This window comes from Haliaeetus albicilla, chromosome 12, assembly GCF_947461875.1.
Source record: "Haliaeetus albicilla chromosome 12, bHalAlb1.1, whole genome shotgun sequence".
NCBI lineage: Eukaryota > Metazoa > Chordata > Aves > Accipitriformes > Accipitridae > Haliaeetus > Haliaeetus albicilla.
This window is the reverse complement of record NC_091494.1, coordinates 34,384,724-34,397,043: the sequence shown is the minus strand read 5'-3', so window position 1 is coordinate 34,397,043 and position 12,320 is coordinate 34,384,724. Positions and strand designations below refer to the sequence as shown.

General features: G+C 45.0%; 1 protein-coding gene across 1 annotated transcript in view; it reads left to right on the top strand.

Moving 5' to 3' along the window:
* SEC14L1 (SEC14 like lipid binding 1) overlaps positions 1 to 8,432 on the top strand; it is a 43,420-nt gene extending 34,988 nt beyond the window's left edge. Inside the window, exons 11-17 of the mRNA XM_069798967.1 lie at positions 601 to 772; positions 1,085 to 1,219; positions 2,989 to 3,123; positions 3,570 to 3,821; positions 4,891 to 5,069; positions 5,622 to 5,723; positions 7,865 to 8,432. Of these exons, the coding sequence (XP_069655068.1) occupies positions 601 to 772; positions 1,085 to 1,219; positions 2,989 to 3,123; positions 3,570 to 3,821; positions 4,891 to 5,069; positions 5,622 to 5,723; positions 7,865 to 7,880 (991 nt within the window). The 3' untranslated portion in view covers positions 7,881 to 8,432. The remainder of the gene's footprint in view (positions 1 to 600; positions 773 to 1,084; positions 1,220 to 2,988; positions 3,124 to 3,569; positions 3,822 to 4,890; positions 5,070 to 5,621; positions 5,724 to 7,864) is intronic.
* Positions 8,433 to 12,320: the final 3,888 nt, after the last annotated feature.

The following is a 12,320-nucleotide window of genomic DNA, read 5'->3' as shown; positions in this document are numbered from 1 at the left end:
GTGCAGCACAGCTGTAAATCTTGAATTCATGCCCAGGGCAAGACCTGAACTTGGAAAGTAACTAAAGCATATGCTGAAGCTCAGTATTTAGTATTAAGAACATAGCTCTTCCTATAGAAAAACTTCCCTTCCTGAGATCTGACAACAGAATTGGCTTTGACATGTAATGGCACTGTTACTGTACTGTGTTAGTAGGAAATCTGCACCATGAATGTTAAATTGCTTCATAGCAGCAGCATGGCCACTTAATTGATTTCCCAATAAAAGCAATGGTTTAACATTTGGGCTGGCTGTTGACAGGATCTTTTTTGGCTTCGTATTAACCTTCACCTGGAGTCTGAAATGTCTGTGGGAGAGGACGCATGATGTCCAAGGTGATCTTTGCACATACTGTGTAACAGTGCTTGGCACACTCTTAAGACGTTTCTGTACTAAGGAACTGAAACTCCAGTGTCAATAGGTAGCACAAAGCAAGGAGGTAAAATAGAAGAAACCAAAACATGCAGTGGAGTCCACACATTTCAGTACATTGGACGCTTTCATAACAAAGGAGAATTTTGATGCTATTGAGATTTTTATTTTTGTCTTTCTCAAATTTAGCTCTTGGACCTGTCTAGTAGATCTAGAAGGCTTGAATATGCGGCATTTATGGAGACCTGGTGTCAAAGCATTGCTAAGAATCATTGAGGTGGTCGAAGCTAATTATCCTGAGACTTTGGGTCGTCTTCTTATTCTAAGAGCACCTCGAGTATTCCCAGTTCTTTGGACACTGGTATGTTTGTAATTCTGGGTATTCCTCAGCTGTCTCTGTACACTGCTACACACTTGCAGTTTGTAAAAGCACTTTAGAGATCAGGCTTTATAAGTAGGAAATGTTACCATTTGCAAACATCTCTTTTATAGGATTCCTGAAATGCATTAAAAAACACTACCTAAGAACTTGCTTACATAGTCGGTTAATTTAGCTTCTTTGTAGTGTGAACTTTGCGTAACAGACGGTAACAATGCAATCAAACTGATTCCTTCAAAATTGACTTGAGAAAAGTGTCGGAGCCTGATCTGTTCTGTTTTTCTTTGTTTGTAGGTTAGTCCATTCATTGATGACAACACTAGAAAGAAATTCCTTATTTATGCTGGAAATGACTACCAGGGTCCTGGGGGACTGCTGGATTACATCGATAAAGAAATTATCCCTGATTTTCTTGGTGGAGAGTGCATGGTATGAATATAAACTAGTGCATATAGCAACTTATTTGTGTTTTTTTTTATTTTTCCTCTCTACTGCTCTAAACAAAGAAACTTAGAAACACAGAATGATTCCTAATGTAGTTTGGGGGCAGGGGCTATGATGTAGGATTCCAGGCTTAATGTTTTCTTCTGGATCCACTTTAAAAAGAAAAGTACAATACTTCTCTGCAATGAATATCAAATAACTTATGAAAATAGCCAAACATGGTTAAAAGCTGTAGTCTCTTTACCTGTCAAGTTCAAGCAGACATGGTAGCATCGCACTGAGCAAGAGCTGTCACCATTAGCTAATCATAAGACGCTGTGTCACCTAAAAGAACTAACTGATACCATAAGGAGTCCAAGGAAATACGCGGCACATCTGCTAGCAGGGCTTAACAAACAGCCAGGTCTCCTAGCGCATTGACCCACAACAAACCAAAAAAATTGTTTTACTGCAGGATCCTGTAATTTCTCAGTCCCTTGTCATGTGCCTTAATAGCTGTCTCCTGCCTAGACTATGGGTGTTGATTGAATCTGTCATTTTAACATCTCGATGATACTGTAAGGTTTGTTTTCTCTGTAGTGTTTTTGACAGTGCAGGCTCACTGGTGTGACTGAGGTGTAGGAGTGCAATTCGGGCATTGGCTGGAGCCTCTGTCACACTAACACTCAGATGATTTTTTTTTTTTCCCCTGAACTCAGCTGTATTAAAATACCATCTTAGGCTTGTTTTTTAAGCCCCTGTACAGTTTCTAGGTTAATTTCTGTACAATTTTTGAAAATTCATCTAGGTCTGTTCAAATACAGTCTCAAATGATAACAAAGTACTGTTGGACACGTTGAGAGTAGAGCATGTGTTTGTCTTCAGTGGGCTGCTTTTTGCTGCAGGAGTAGCTTTCAGTGGACAGAATTTGTGCTATCTAATTTGGAGCTTGAGAAGCTGGCAAAATCTACTGCTTAAGTAAGCAGAAGCGAATGTTACCAGAAAGCAAATTGCTACAATACTTCCTGCTGGTCACAGAGAATGATAGAGTCTCTTTCTCTTCTTCTTTATTTCTGGATATTTGAACAAAAATGACTTCTCAAAGATGCTTTCAATTCTCTGTTGTAATTCAGTTATCAAACACTTCTACTACCTCATATGTTTCCATGGAAGCTATTCCTGATCAGATAGTTGTCCAACTTGATTACTAGAGACTTTTTAAAAAAGAAGATTGCTTAGGGAAGTTGTGTAATCAGTTCCAGTACTGAGCTGTCAAGACAGTTGTAACTTCAAAACTGTTACCTTCCTGACTGCAATATCCTTTCACCTGTTTGGAAACTTACTGTGTCACCCCACCATCCTTTGCCCTTAAATTTAGCTACCCCAGTTCTTTCAGGTCTCTGTAGGCTATATTTTTTTAGACTGAGTCGCTATTCCCACTTTCCTCAGGATTCTTAAGTGGCTCACATCTTTCTTCAGTATAGGGCAGTATGCGTGATAACTATATTCATTTTCTGTGGTGGTGGCTGCTGTCTGTATACAAGATCTGTTCCTCTGGTGTCTAATTCTGCAAACTCACCTAAAACAGATCATTGTAAAATAAATTTATGTACGTGTGATGTACAAGCTATAAAAGTACTTTCAAACTCGGTTCATATCTCATTCTTCAGAGTACTTGCTGAATGTGGGGGTTTGTTTCTGAAGCTAGCAGGCAGAGAGCAAGACAGGGTGTGGATTTAAGAGGGGATACTTGCTAATGGCTGTTATGCTTTTAGTGTGAAGTACCAGAGGGTGGGCTGGTTCCCAAGTCCCTCTACCGGACAGCAGAAGAGTTGGAAAACGAAGACATAAAGCTTTGGACTGAAACAATCTACCAGTCTGCAAGTGTCTTCAAAGGAGCTCCACATGAGGTACAGTTGTAGTCTACCCTTCTTTTCTTTCATCTCAGCCTTCCGCTCTAGACTCTGTCTCTTGGACTGAAAATGGTTTAGAACTTGGTTACTTAGTTGCCATGGTTCCACCTTGTTCTTCTATAGTTGTGGTGCATGATGATGTTTTAGTAGCTGAAGTTTGTGACCATTCCTAGTATCATCTTATTGCCACTGTTTTTCATTCTATTCAAAGCCAAATCCTTCTAAGCAAAGACAAACAATATACTCAGAAGCTACTTGAGAGCTTCTGAAAGTCATGTGTTAAAATAGACACTCCATCATGAGATTATTTATATCTACAATGCCTTTTTAATAGTCGAAACTAAGCCCAGCAACCAAGAGCTCTGTTCTTTTTCTTCTTTTCTGGTAGGAGCTTGTCTTTACTAAGCAAATTGCTATTGTCTAATATGACTTTTCTGTCTCAGGTTCTCATTCAGATTGTGGATGCCTCATCTGTGATCACATGGGATTTTGATGTGTGCAAGGGCGACATTGTTTTTAACATCTTTCATTCCAAAAGAGCCCCACAGCCTCCTAAAAAGGACTCTCTGGGAGCTCACAGTATTACATCTCCTGGTGGGAACAACGTCCAGTTGATAGACAAAGTCTGGCAATTGGGTCGGGATTACAGTATGGTGGAGTCTCCTCTTATCTGCAAAGAAGGGGAGAGTGTGCAGGTAAGACGGCCGAATCCTCGTGTGGGAGCAGATGGAGACTAGCTCCAAAACTACATGTTCTAATTCACAATTGTTATTGATGACCAAGTGGTGATTCAGCTCCAGACTGTCTGCTTGCTTTTGGCCGATGTTTCAGCTTATGTTCCTGGCTGCATGCTGCAGGGAATGAGGATAGTATTTACATGGGATCTGCTGTGAGGGGAGGTTGCATCAGTCCAATAGTGACTGGCAAGGATTGATTGGCAAGGAATACAGGGAAGCCACCTAAAATGAAGTGCACATCCAGAAAGTAGCAAGACATGCTTTGTGCTGTAATTTTGACCATTATTTTCTGAAGCAAACACTCTATGTTTGAAGAATATCATAAGTGTCTTACCTCAGTAATGAGAGGAGTCTGGAAATTAAGACTGAGCTTCTGTGTGTTTGTCCCTCTAACAGGCATGTTAAGGAGCTCCTTAACGGCCAGGGTTCCTGAAGGGTTTTTTTATGGCATTTGCAAACTATCCTTTAATTACCAAGTTTGAAATTACATGCAGCATGTTTATAATCACACTCTGTGTTTATAATCACACTCTGCCACTGCTATTCCTTACGACTTGAAATAAGAGTTGAACAGCCTTTGAAAAAGGAGCTCCTTAAGTCATCTAATTGGAAGTGTTAAACTGGAAATATGGGCAGTGACCTCTTGAAACTGTACTTTCTCTCTCAGTGAGGCAGCAGCCTTGACTGTTCTTTTCACAGCCTCAAAGGACAGCTGTTAATGAATATAAATGGAAAAAATGGTTATTGTTTTAAACAAGAACTTTGTCCTTTCAGTATATTTAAATCCTAACCCCTTGACACTGTCAGAAAGCAGGAAGAACTGCTGGCATTCTATCATAACTTTTATAAGCATGCTGTGTGGGGAGAGTTGACCAGCACTGCCAGTTGGCTGAGGAGCTAAAATACTGGCATTGGGGAAAAATTGTGAGCATGTAGGCAGTTTTTCTAAGCTTGGAAAAGAAATTTCAAGCCTACAAATCTTTGTGTTAACAAAGTTAATTTTTAATTTTACTTTGGCTGCTTCCAGGGATCACATGTGACCAGGTGGCCTGGCTTCTATATTCTCCAGTGGAAATTTCATAGCATGCCTGCCTGTGCTACAACCAGCCTGCCTCGTGTGGATGATGTGTTAGCATCTCTACAGGTCTCCTCTCACAAATGTAAAGTGATGTACTATACAGAAGTAATAGGATCTGAAGATTTCAGGTACGTCTGGCCAAGGTTTGTGAAGGTCAGCTGATGTCAAACATTTCTGATACTCGGATGATCAAGCCAGTGTCAAGTTCACTTAAATACAAGTAAATTGTGAGGACTTGTGTTTTCTTAGGCCTCAAAAAACACAAACAAACAAAATCAACCAGGACTGGCACTGGGGGCAATTAATGTGTAAAAAGGGTTAATCAGTTATCTCATTGTACTCATCGCTAGTCACTTTGCTTTGAAAGTGTTGTGCGAGTTGTTGGGCTTGGCAGGTTGTCCTGTAGAAATGGGTGCAACTCAAAATGGAATTGAGTCAGTTCAGTTGCCTGTTAGTTGATGTAATTGACTGAAACCAGTTCTTGGTTTCTGAACAGCATCTGTTTTTGCAAGGTGGTGTTCGGTGTCCCCATTATCTTATGTGGTGAGGCAGAAAAGTATCTGCACAAAACTGTTACTTGTTTGCACACTGAATAAAAAGCAAGTACAATATAGATACATAGCAGAAATAAAAATCTTTGTATGTTCTGAAGCTTAAAACTACTTTGTTTTTTATCGCAGGGGATCTATGACCAGCCTTGAATCAAGCCACAGTGGATTCTCCCAGCTCAGTGCTGCCACCACCTCTTCTAGCCAGTCCCATTCCAGCTCCATGATTTCCAGGTAGTGCCACAACAGATGAAAAGCAAATGGATGAGATGGCTGGACCCTCGCCTGTGGCAGCTGACTGCAATACAGCATATTCAACTGGCAATTGTGCAAAAAAACCCCACCCCACAAAAGCCTTTTATAGATAGTAAAGTAGCTGTTTGAATTTTAAACTTAGTAGTTTTGGTCCTTGTTAGATCCAACAGCTTGTCTCTTAACTTTAACCCTTTTTCCTAACTCAGCCATAAATATTTTTGCAAGTGTGCTTGCACAAATCCTAACTCTGAACACAAGGGCTCTCACTGAAAGGAAAAATAACCAGTGCATCAGTTAAGAATATTTTTTTTTAATTGTGTAAATGTTAAAAAGCAAAAAAGAGAAAAACCCTACCAGAAATGCTCTGTAGTGCATTAGAGATCAACTGCAAGTCTCCTGTCAGGACATTCCTTGCCATCTTAAGAAATCCCCTGTGATCTTCCAGTGCTGCAAACTGTTCTCCCATTGCCACTAAGTAATGTCCGAGACAAAGAAAAGCAGTTGCTGGATATTTGACTTTGTGAGTCCACTTTTTTCAAAGCATGCCCACAGAGCTGTGGCCAGGCTGTAAACACTAATACCTTTTGTATGAGCACATTTTTGGGGAACATGAGCTCTGGGTCTTGATGGGTTGAAGCAATTCATTCTTTCCTTGGATTTGCACTTGAAGCACTGCAGAGAGAGAGGCAGAGAGCAGGCTCTCCCTCACTGTGTCACACTGGGCTGATCCAGAATTGGTCTGAGGATTTGTTCCCAGCTGTGTGCTGGAGCTTCACTTCCTTAGTATACTCCCTGTGAATTGATTTTACTGAGACTCTGTTCTTATCGGGAACTTATGCAGAGCTTAAGCTTGCTTCTTAAATCAGTCTAAAGGAGGTATGGCTTACATCCTTCCTGTGCACTTGTCAATCCCTCTTGCCTCCTATCCTTCCCTGTGCATGTCAGAGATAGAGCGCTTCAATTCTGAGCAGCAGAAGCTTTAATGTAGGCAGGGAGCACAGGGATCTTCACTCTAAGTGATACAGTGGATGTTCTAAGCAGTGCCTGCTTGACCATTTTCACTACTGCTACTGCCAGTGGTGAACTGCCATTTTCCATTTTGTGCCTATTCTACCCAGGCCCAAGCAATCCTACTTGAATCTTTTTGTTAAAGTCTGTTCAGGTATTCTTCCACCTCGAGCGCCCTCCCACACACAGCAAAAGGCACAAAAGACTGAAGTGCTGGGCAAAGGGCTGTCAGCAGACAACCACAGACCATACCTGGCAGTGGAGCAAAGATTTCAGTCTGAAATACAGCAGGATTTGCATAGTTAGACTCTGCTTGGTCTTTCCTCGCCTTGTTAGATCTAAACTATCCATCCAGGCAGAAGGAGTTACTGTGCTGGCTGCAGTCCCTACTAGAAAGCTGGGTAGGCTCTATTAAGTCTTGGGGAGGCAGCACTGTTGTGGGTAGGTGGTAGAGGAGCTTGCAGAGGGGTTGCACTTTCAAAGCTGAACTCCCTTAAGATACTGGATGCCCTGCCTGAGGAAAGCTGGTTCTGAACTCAGTATAAATCAGTCTTTTTTTATGACTGCAAAGCTTCTGAGAGGCAGGCTACTAACCTCTAACTAAGAGCACCTCTTCTGCAGACCAATTCTGGCTATGGAATGTGGCAGACAGAGCTGACACAGAAGTATTTTAGTAAGAGATTTAGAGGTGCTAAGAGGCCAGTCGTCTTAAGCTGAACCAAACTGGTCTATTTTGTCTTTCTTGCACTTAGAAATTGAAGACGGAGGTCAGACTGTCACTTAGGCTGCCAAAGTGTGCTGTTGTGTGAGACAGGCCACCGCTTTGGTGTCAAGCAGCTCCCCACCCAGCGTCTGCACAGCAGACAACCACATGCTGTGGTGCTCAGGCTGCTCATATAGCTGTCTGCCTAGGAGGAACCTAGCTTGCTCGAGAGGTGGTTTGATTCTTGACATGCAGGAACCAGTATTCCCAGGCGCAGGGGAGCTAGTGCAGCAGGATGCACAGTGAGGTTAGCTTAATGACACTCATGGCTCTTTGCAAATGCCACTTGCCATGTACCAGGCTGTAAGGGTTGAAGATGGTCCCCTTTCTTTCTCTCTCTCTCTCTCAGATGGCGATTTTGCTGACAACTGTAAAGAAACTGCTTCATTCGACACTCCACATCTGTCCAGAGGTGTCTGGCTTTGTAGACCTTTTTGAGTTGCAGTCACTTTTCAAGTCTGAAGATCTGTATTTTGTTTTTCACTTGAGCTGGCTCAAAAGTGGCACTTTGGGTTTTTCCTCTGTTAATTTTAACACATCTTTTAGAGCTCAAAGCACATGACAGCACAAACAGCTGGGGAGATCAAATTCCAGAAAAACAATAGTTAATCCTCCTCTAAGCAAAGTGCTGTGGCAATATGACTTGATCACTGCAGTCTGACTAATTAATTTCCCATACCCTGGTCTTTCTTTGTGCGATATTATTGCTCTTCCTTCTCTCAGCCAATGACTCTTCTGTTGGCTTTTTTTTCCTGTTATCAGTGTCCTTCTGCACTTTCCTGTCTGTACTCATGAACTACATATCAAATTCTGTAAATGTTTTGTATACATAATACCTCATTCTTAGTAATAAAATACAGATAGTCTTTAAAAGATTTTTTTATTGTTATCAATAAATGTGAACTGTTTGGAAAAAAGGGTCAGCCGCCTCATTTAATTCACCTGATGCAAAGCTTCCAGGCTATTTTATGTGCTGAATTCAAGTCTGCCAGAGCTGCTCTGGGCAGTGCTGTTCTGGGGGATGCAGGAGGCACTTCAGCTCTCTGCCACTGTGGAGAAGTTTCAGCAAAGCACTCTGTTTTGGGGAGTAGAAACCTGAACAGGTAAGAGGGATGAGGAAATGTGAGTTTAGAAGGAAAACAGCTTCTGCTGGGCACTTCCCTCTCGCATAACAAAATCCTATCTTCCCCATAGTACGTTACACAGGTTTTTTTACTAGACTCTGAATACACAAAAGGAACAAAATACTGTGCTGAAAAAGTCTTTAGGTAGCCCTAAAAAGAAAATGGTTGCTTTTATGGATTATATGATGATGTTATACTCTTTTATCACAGTTTGAAAGGGAGCTTCAACCTCAGCAGTTCAGCTGATTGCAGCAGCATCCCTTGTGGAGTGTATTATGTGTGTTATCCAAGAGGTTTGCACTGGCAAGCTTAGCACAGCAAGGGTACAGATAAATGTCTCTCATTTGCCCCTTTGCAGGCTGAAATGTCTCTGGCCACCTGAACTAGCAAGTGCAATAACTGTTTTCTTTTTCCACCTGCTTATTTCTTCTTACCCAGTGGCCCTGCCATAGGCTTTCTGGCAGAATAAATGGCTGACTGTGTCCCTAGGCTGAGCACGTACTGTCCTGGGAAAACTTGAGTGATCTTGGTGCAGGCACAGCTATCTGAGCTGTAAAACTGTCCCTAAATCCTGGTCTTCCCAATCACGCTGAGCTCTGCAGGCCTTGCTTTGCTGTGCTGCTTGGTGAGAGCTGCTCTCTTCCCTAGTATGCAGTGTGGGCTTGGGGAGAGGGATGACTCTTTAAAGTTGAACGTTCAGCTGAACTGCTCTGTGTTTTAGTTTGGTGGGTGCAGCTGCTCTTAGGGTTGTGAGGGTTGGGTTTTTTTTAATTGAAATTTAACAATAAAGGTGCAATAATTTTCTCTCATTCAAAAATAAGCATGCTGTTCTACCGAGCTGACCGTACAGGGGTTTGATACTGCCCGCTTCCAGGAGTGAGTGAGCTGTAAGGTGTGGAGGAGGAGGTGGGCTCCTCGGCTGCCCCCACTAGTGATACCTTCTTGGGTGGGAGGCTGAGACCATCACATTTGGGAAATTAAAATTTTTATTTTGTTTTATTAGTAAAAGTAGACAAAACTTTAGCTATTTTTAAAACAGGAGCCAATAAATGTCAGGCTATGTTTTTTTCTAACCCCTGGAATTGGAGCAGTGGCTGAAACATCCATTTATGGTTGGTCTTCGAGATTTTATCCAAGCTGTAAAGTTTCTAAAACAAGAATCTTTAACTATGGTCATGGAGGTCTGTCAGCAAGACCAGATGGCTGCCTGACCTACTTCAAGTTTTAACATGTGGTCAATATTTTTATGCCAGCGCATAATTATAATGGACTAGCTTACTGCTGCTCTGGACATTACTGAATACAAAAGCCCTTGAAAAGACATCATACAAGAAGGTGGCTTTGGCTGTTCAGCTGTGCTGTGTCCAAGGAGGCAGTGGGAAAGCTGCCTTTCCTGGCCAATGTGCCTTTCTTGAAATGGCAATTAAAACTGAGAGCCTCAGACCTTATTTGAGCTGAGCAGGTGATAAGGGTGTGGACAGGGGCTGCTCTGCCATGCAGCTCCCCTTGGAAAATCTGGTTGAACCATGTATTTTGGTTTTGGGTGTATTTTCTGGAGACAAAGCAAAAATCCTGGAAGAAATTTCACCTGCCCTTTTCCACCTCCCTCCCCTGCCAGCCCTCCCTGCTCCCCGCAAAACCGAGGGCTCCCTGTTCTCCAGGTGTGAGACCCTGGTGTCCTTTCTCATTTGCAAATCTAGCTTGCCAATGAGCCTGTAAATTCTCAGTTGCCCAAGGCGAAGGGTCGTGAACTGCCGTTTCAAAAATCTCCCCACGCGTGCCTCCTGGTGAAGCAGGGGCTGATCCTGGCTCGCTCTCTGGCATCACTGCCCAAACAGCAGCACACGATTTCCCCGCAGGAGCAGCCAAGACCATTTTCTCTTCTTGTCACTTCACGGGACAGGCTAATTCTGGTGCCTGGTGTAGGCAGACAAGTTAAGATGATGCTGGAAAAAAAAGACTTCTGTAATCCCTGCTAGCACACAGACAGTGCGGGATGCATGCAGAGCCCTCGCCTCTGCGTTGGTGCTGTGCTGCGGGTACCAGCTGTGTGCCGGGGCTGGCCTGGCACCCCCCTGCACCCCGGCTGCTTGGCTCTGAGCTCCTTGGGGGCTGCACAGTGCCGGCAGCTTTGGAGGAAGGTGCAAGGCTGGCACAGTGCGTAGTAGCTGGGAAAGCTGCTTCCCAGGGCACGGGCTGCTTAATGCCTCCAGGAGAAAAAAATCCTAAGCCTGAAGTGTTAGGCTTTGGTTGTCTTGAAGAAGTCATTAACATCCAGCACAATTCAGGCTCTAAAAAAAAAAAATAGAATTGCCATCTCCCTCTTTTGGGGAAGGGGAGGAGAGAACTTGCTTTATTTCGCTAACTCCTGCTGTTGTAAGGAGTTTGGATGCTGGGCAATAAAAGGTCAGGATTGTCTAGCTGCTTGTTTTTCTTTTATTTCCTCCCCTACGCCCACTGCTGAATTCACCCCACTTCATGCTGTAAGCCTTGGTCCCTCGGGTGGCACTTGGCCGCCGCAGGCCTGAGGGGAGCGGGGAAGGGACCCCGGTTTTGTGGCTGGTGCTGGGTCTGATTCAGCCCTTTCCCCTATGCACGTGGGGGCTGCGGAAACAGGGGCTAATGCTGACCTGCTTCACCGACCAGAAAAGTCCCCAAGGACCCTGCCCTGGTGCCAGCACATATCCCCGGCGAGGGGCAGAGCTGAGCCACCCCCAACCCTCCGCCTGGCCTAATAAACAAACTAATAAATAAATCTCAGGCTTTTCTCGGTGCTGCCGTGGGGTGAGCTGAACGGGGCAGCTCGCCCCCCTGGGATGGGCAGCCTGAGGAGGGGGTCCTGGCTCCCAAACCCCCCACGCAGGTTGGGCTTAGGATGCTGCTGTGACCCAGCACTGCCTCACACCTGCGGATTGTGTTTTAAATTGTTTTTAAGAAAAAGGGAAAAGGAGTTAATGCGTTAAGCACACTTCATCCTGCCACTACCCAGCAGGGCAGGGAGCTCGCGCTTGCCCCAAGACATCCGAGCCCCATCGCCGCACCGTGTCCCCGGCTCAGCAGGATGTGACCCCGCAGCCTGCTGGCCCACACTGACCCCTTGGAATCCCCCCTCGGGGTTACGGGTCCCCACGGCTGCCAGCCCTGGGCCGAGCAGGGTTGAGCCAGGCTTTGCTCTGCCCAGGCGCGATGCTGAGCTGGTGCCTGGGGGAGCCCGACTTTGCAAGGCTGGACCCCCAAATACACCACCCGGCACTGCCGGGGTGCGCCCATGGCGGGGGGGGTTAAGGCACAAACCCAGCTCGGCATGGAAAACCCACGTACCGGGGACAAAGGGCTGGGGGAGAAACCCACGAGTGGGGCAGCACGTAGGGCAGGCTGGAGGGGGGCTTGGGGTGGGGTGGGCTGTGCTGCTGTCCCAGGGGACCAGAAACTGGGGTGGTTGCAGCACTGCGTGTCCCTGGCAAAAAAAACCCCACTAGATGGTGCCAGCAGCCCACGCACGGCCCACAGTGAGTCGTGTCCCCGCTGCCGGGGGGTCGGCGTGGGGCTGGCTCTGGCCCGGTCCCCTCCGGGCTGTGTTGCCCCACCAGCACTCCAAGGCACTGGTCCATACTGGGAGCCGCAAACAAGGCGGGTGTCCCTCGTGTGAACCCCAGCAAAGGGACATGAGGGGGAATAGCT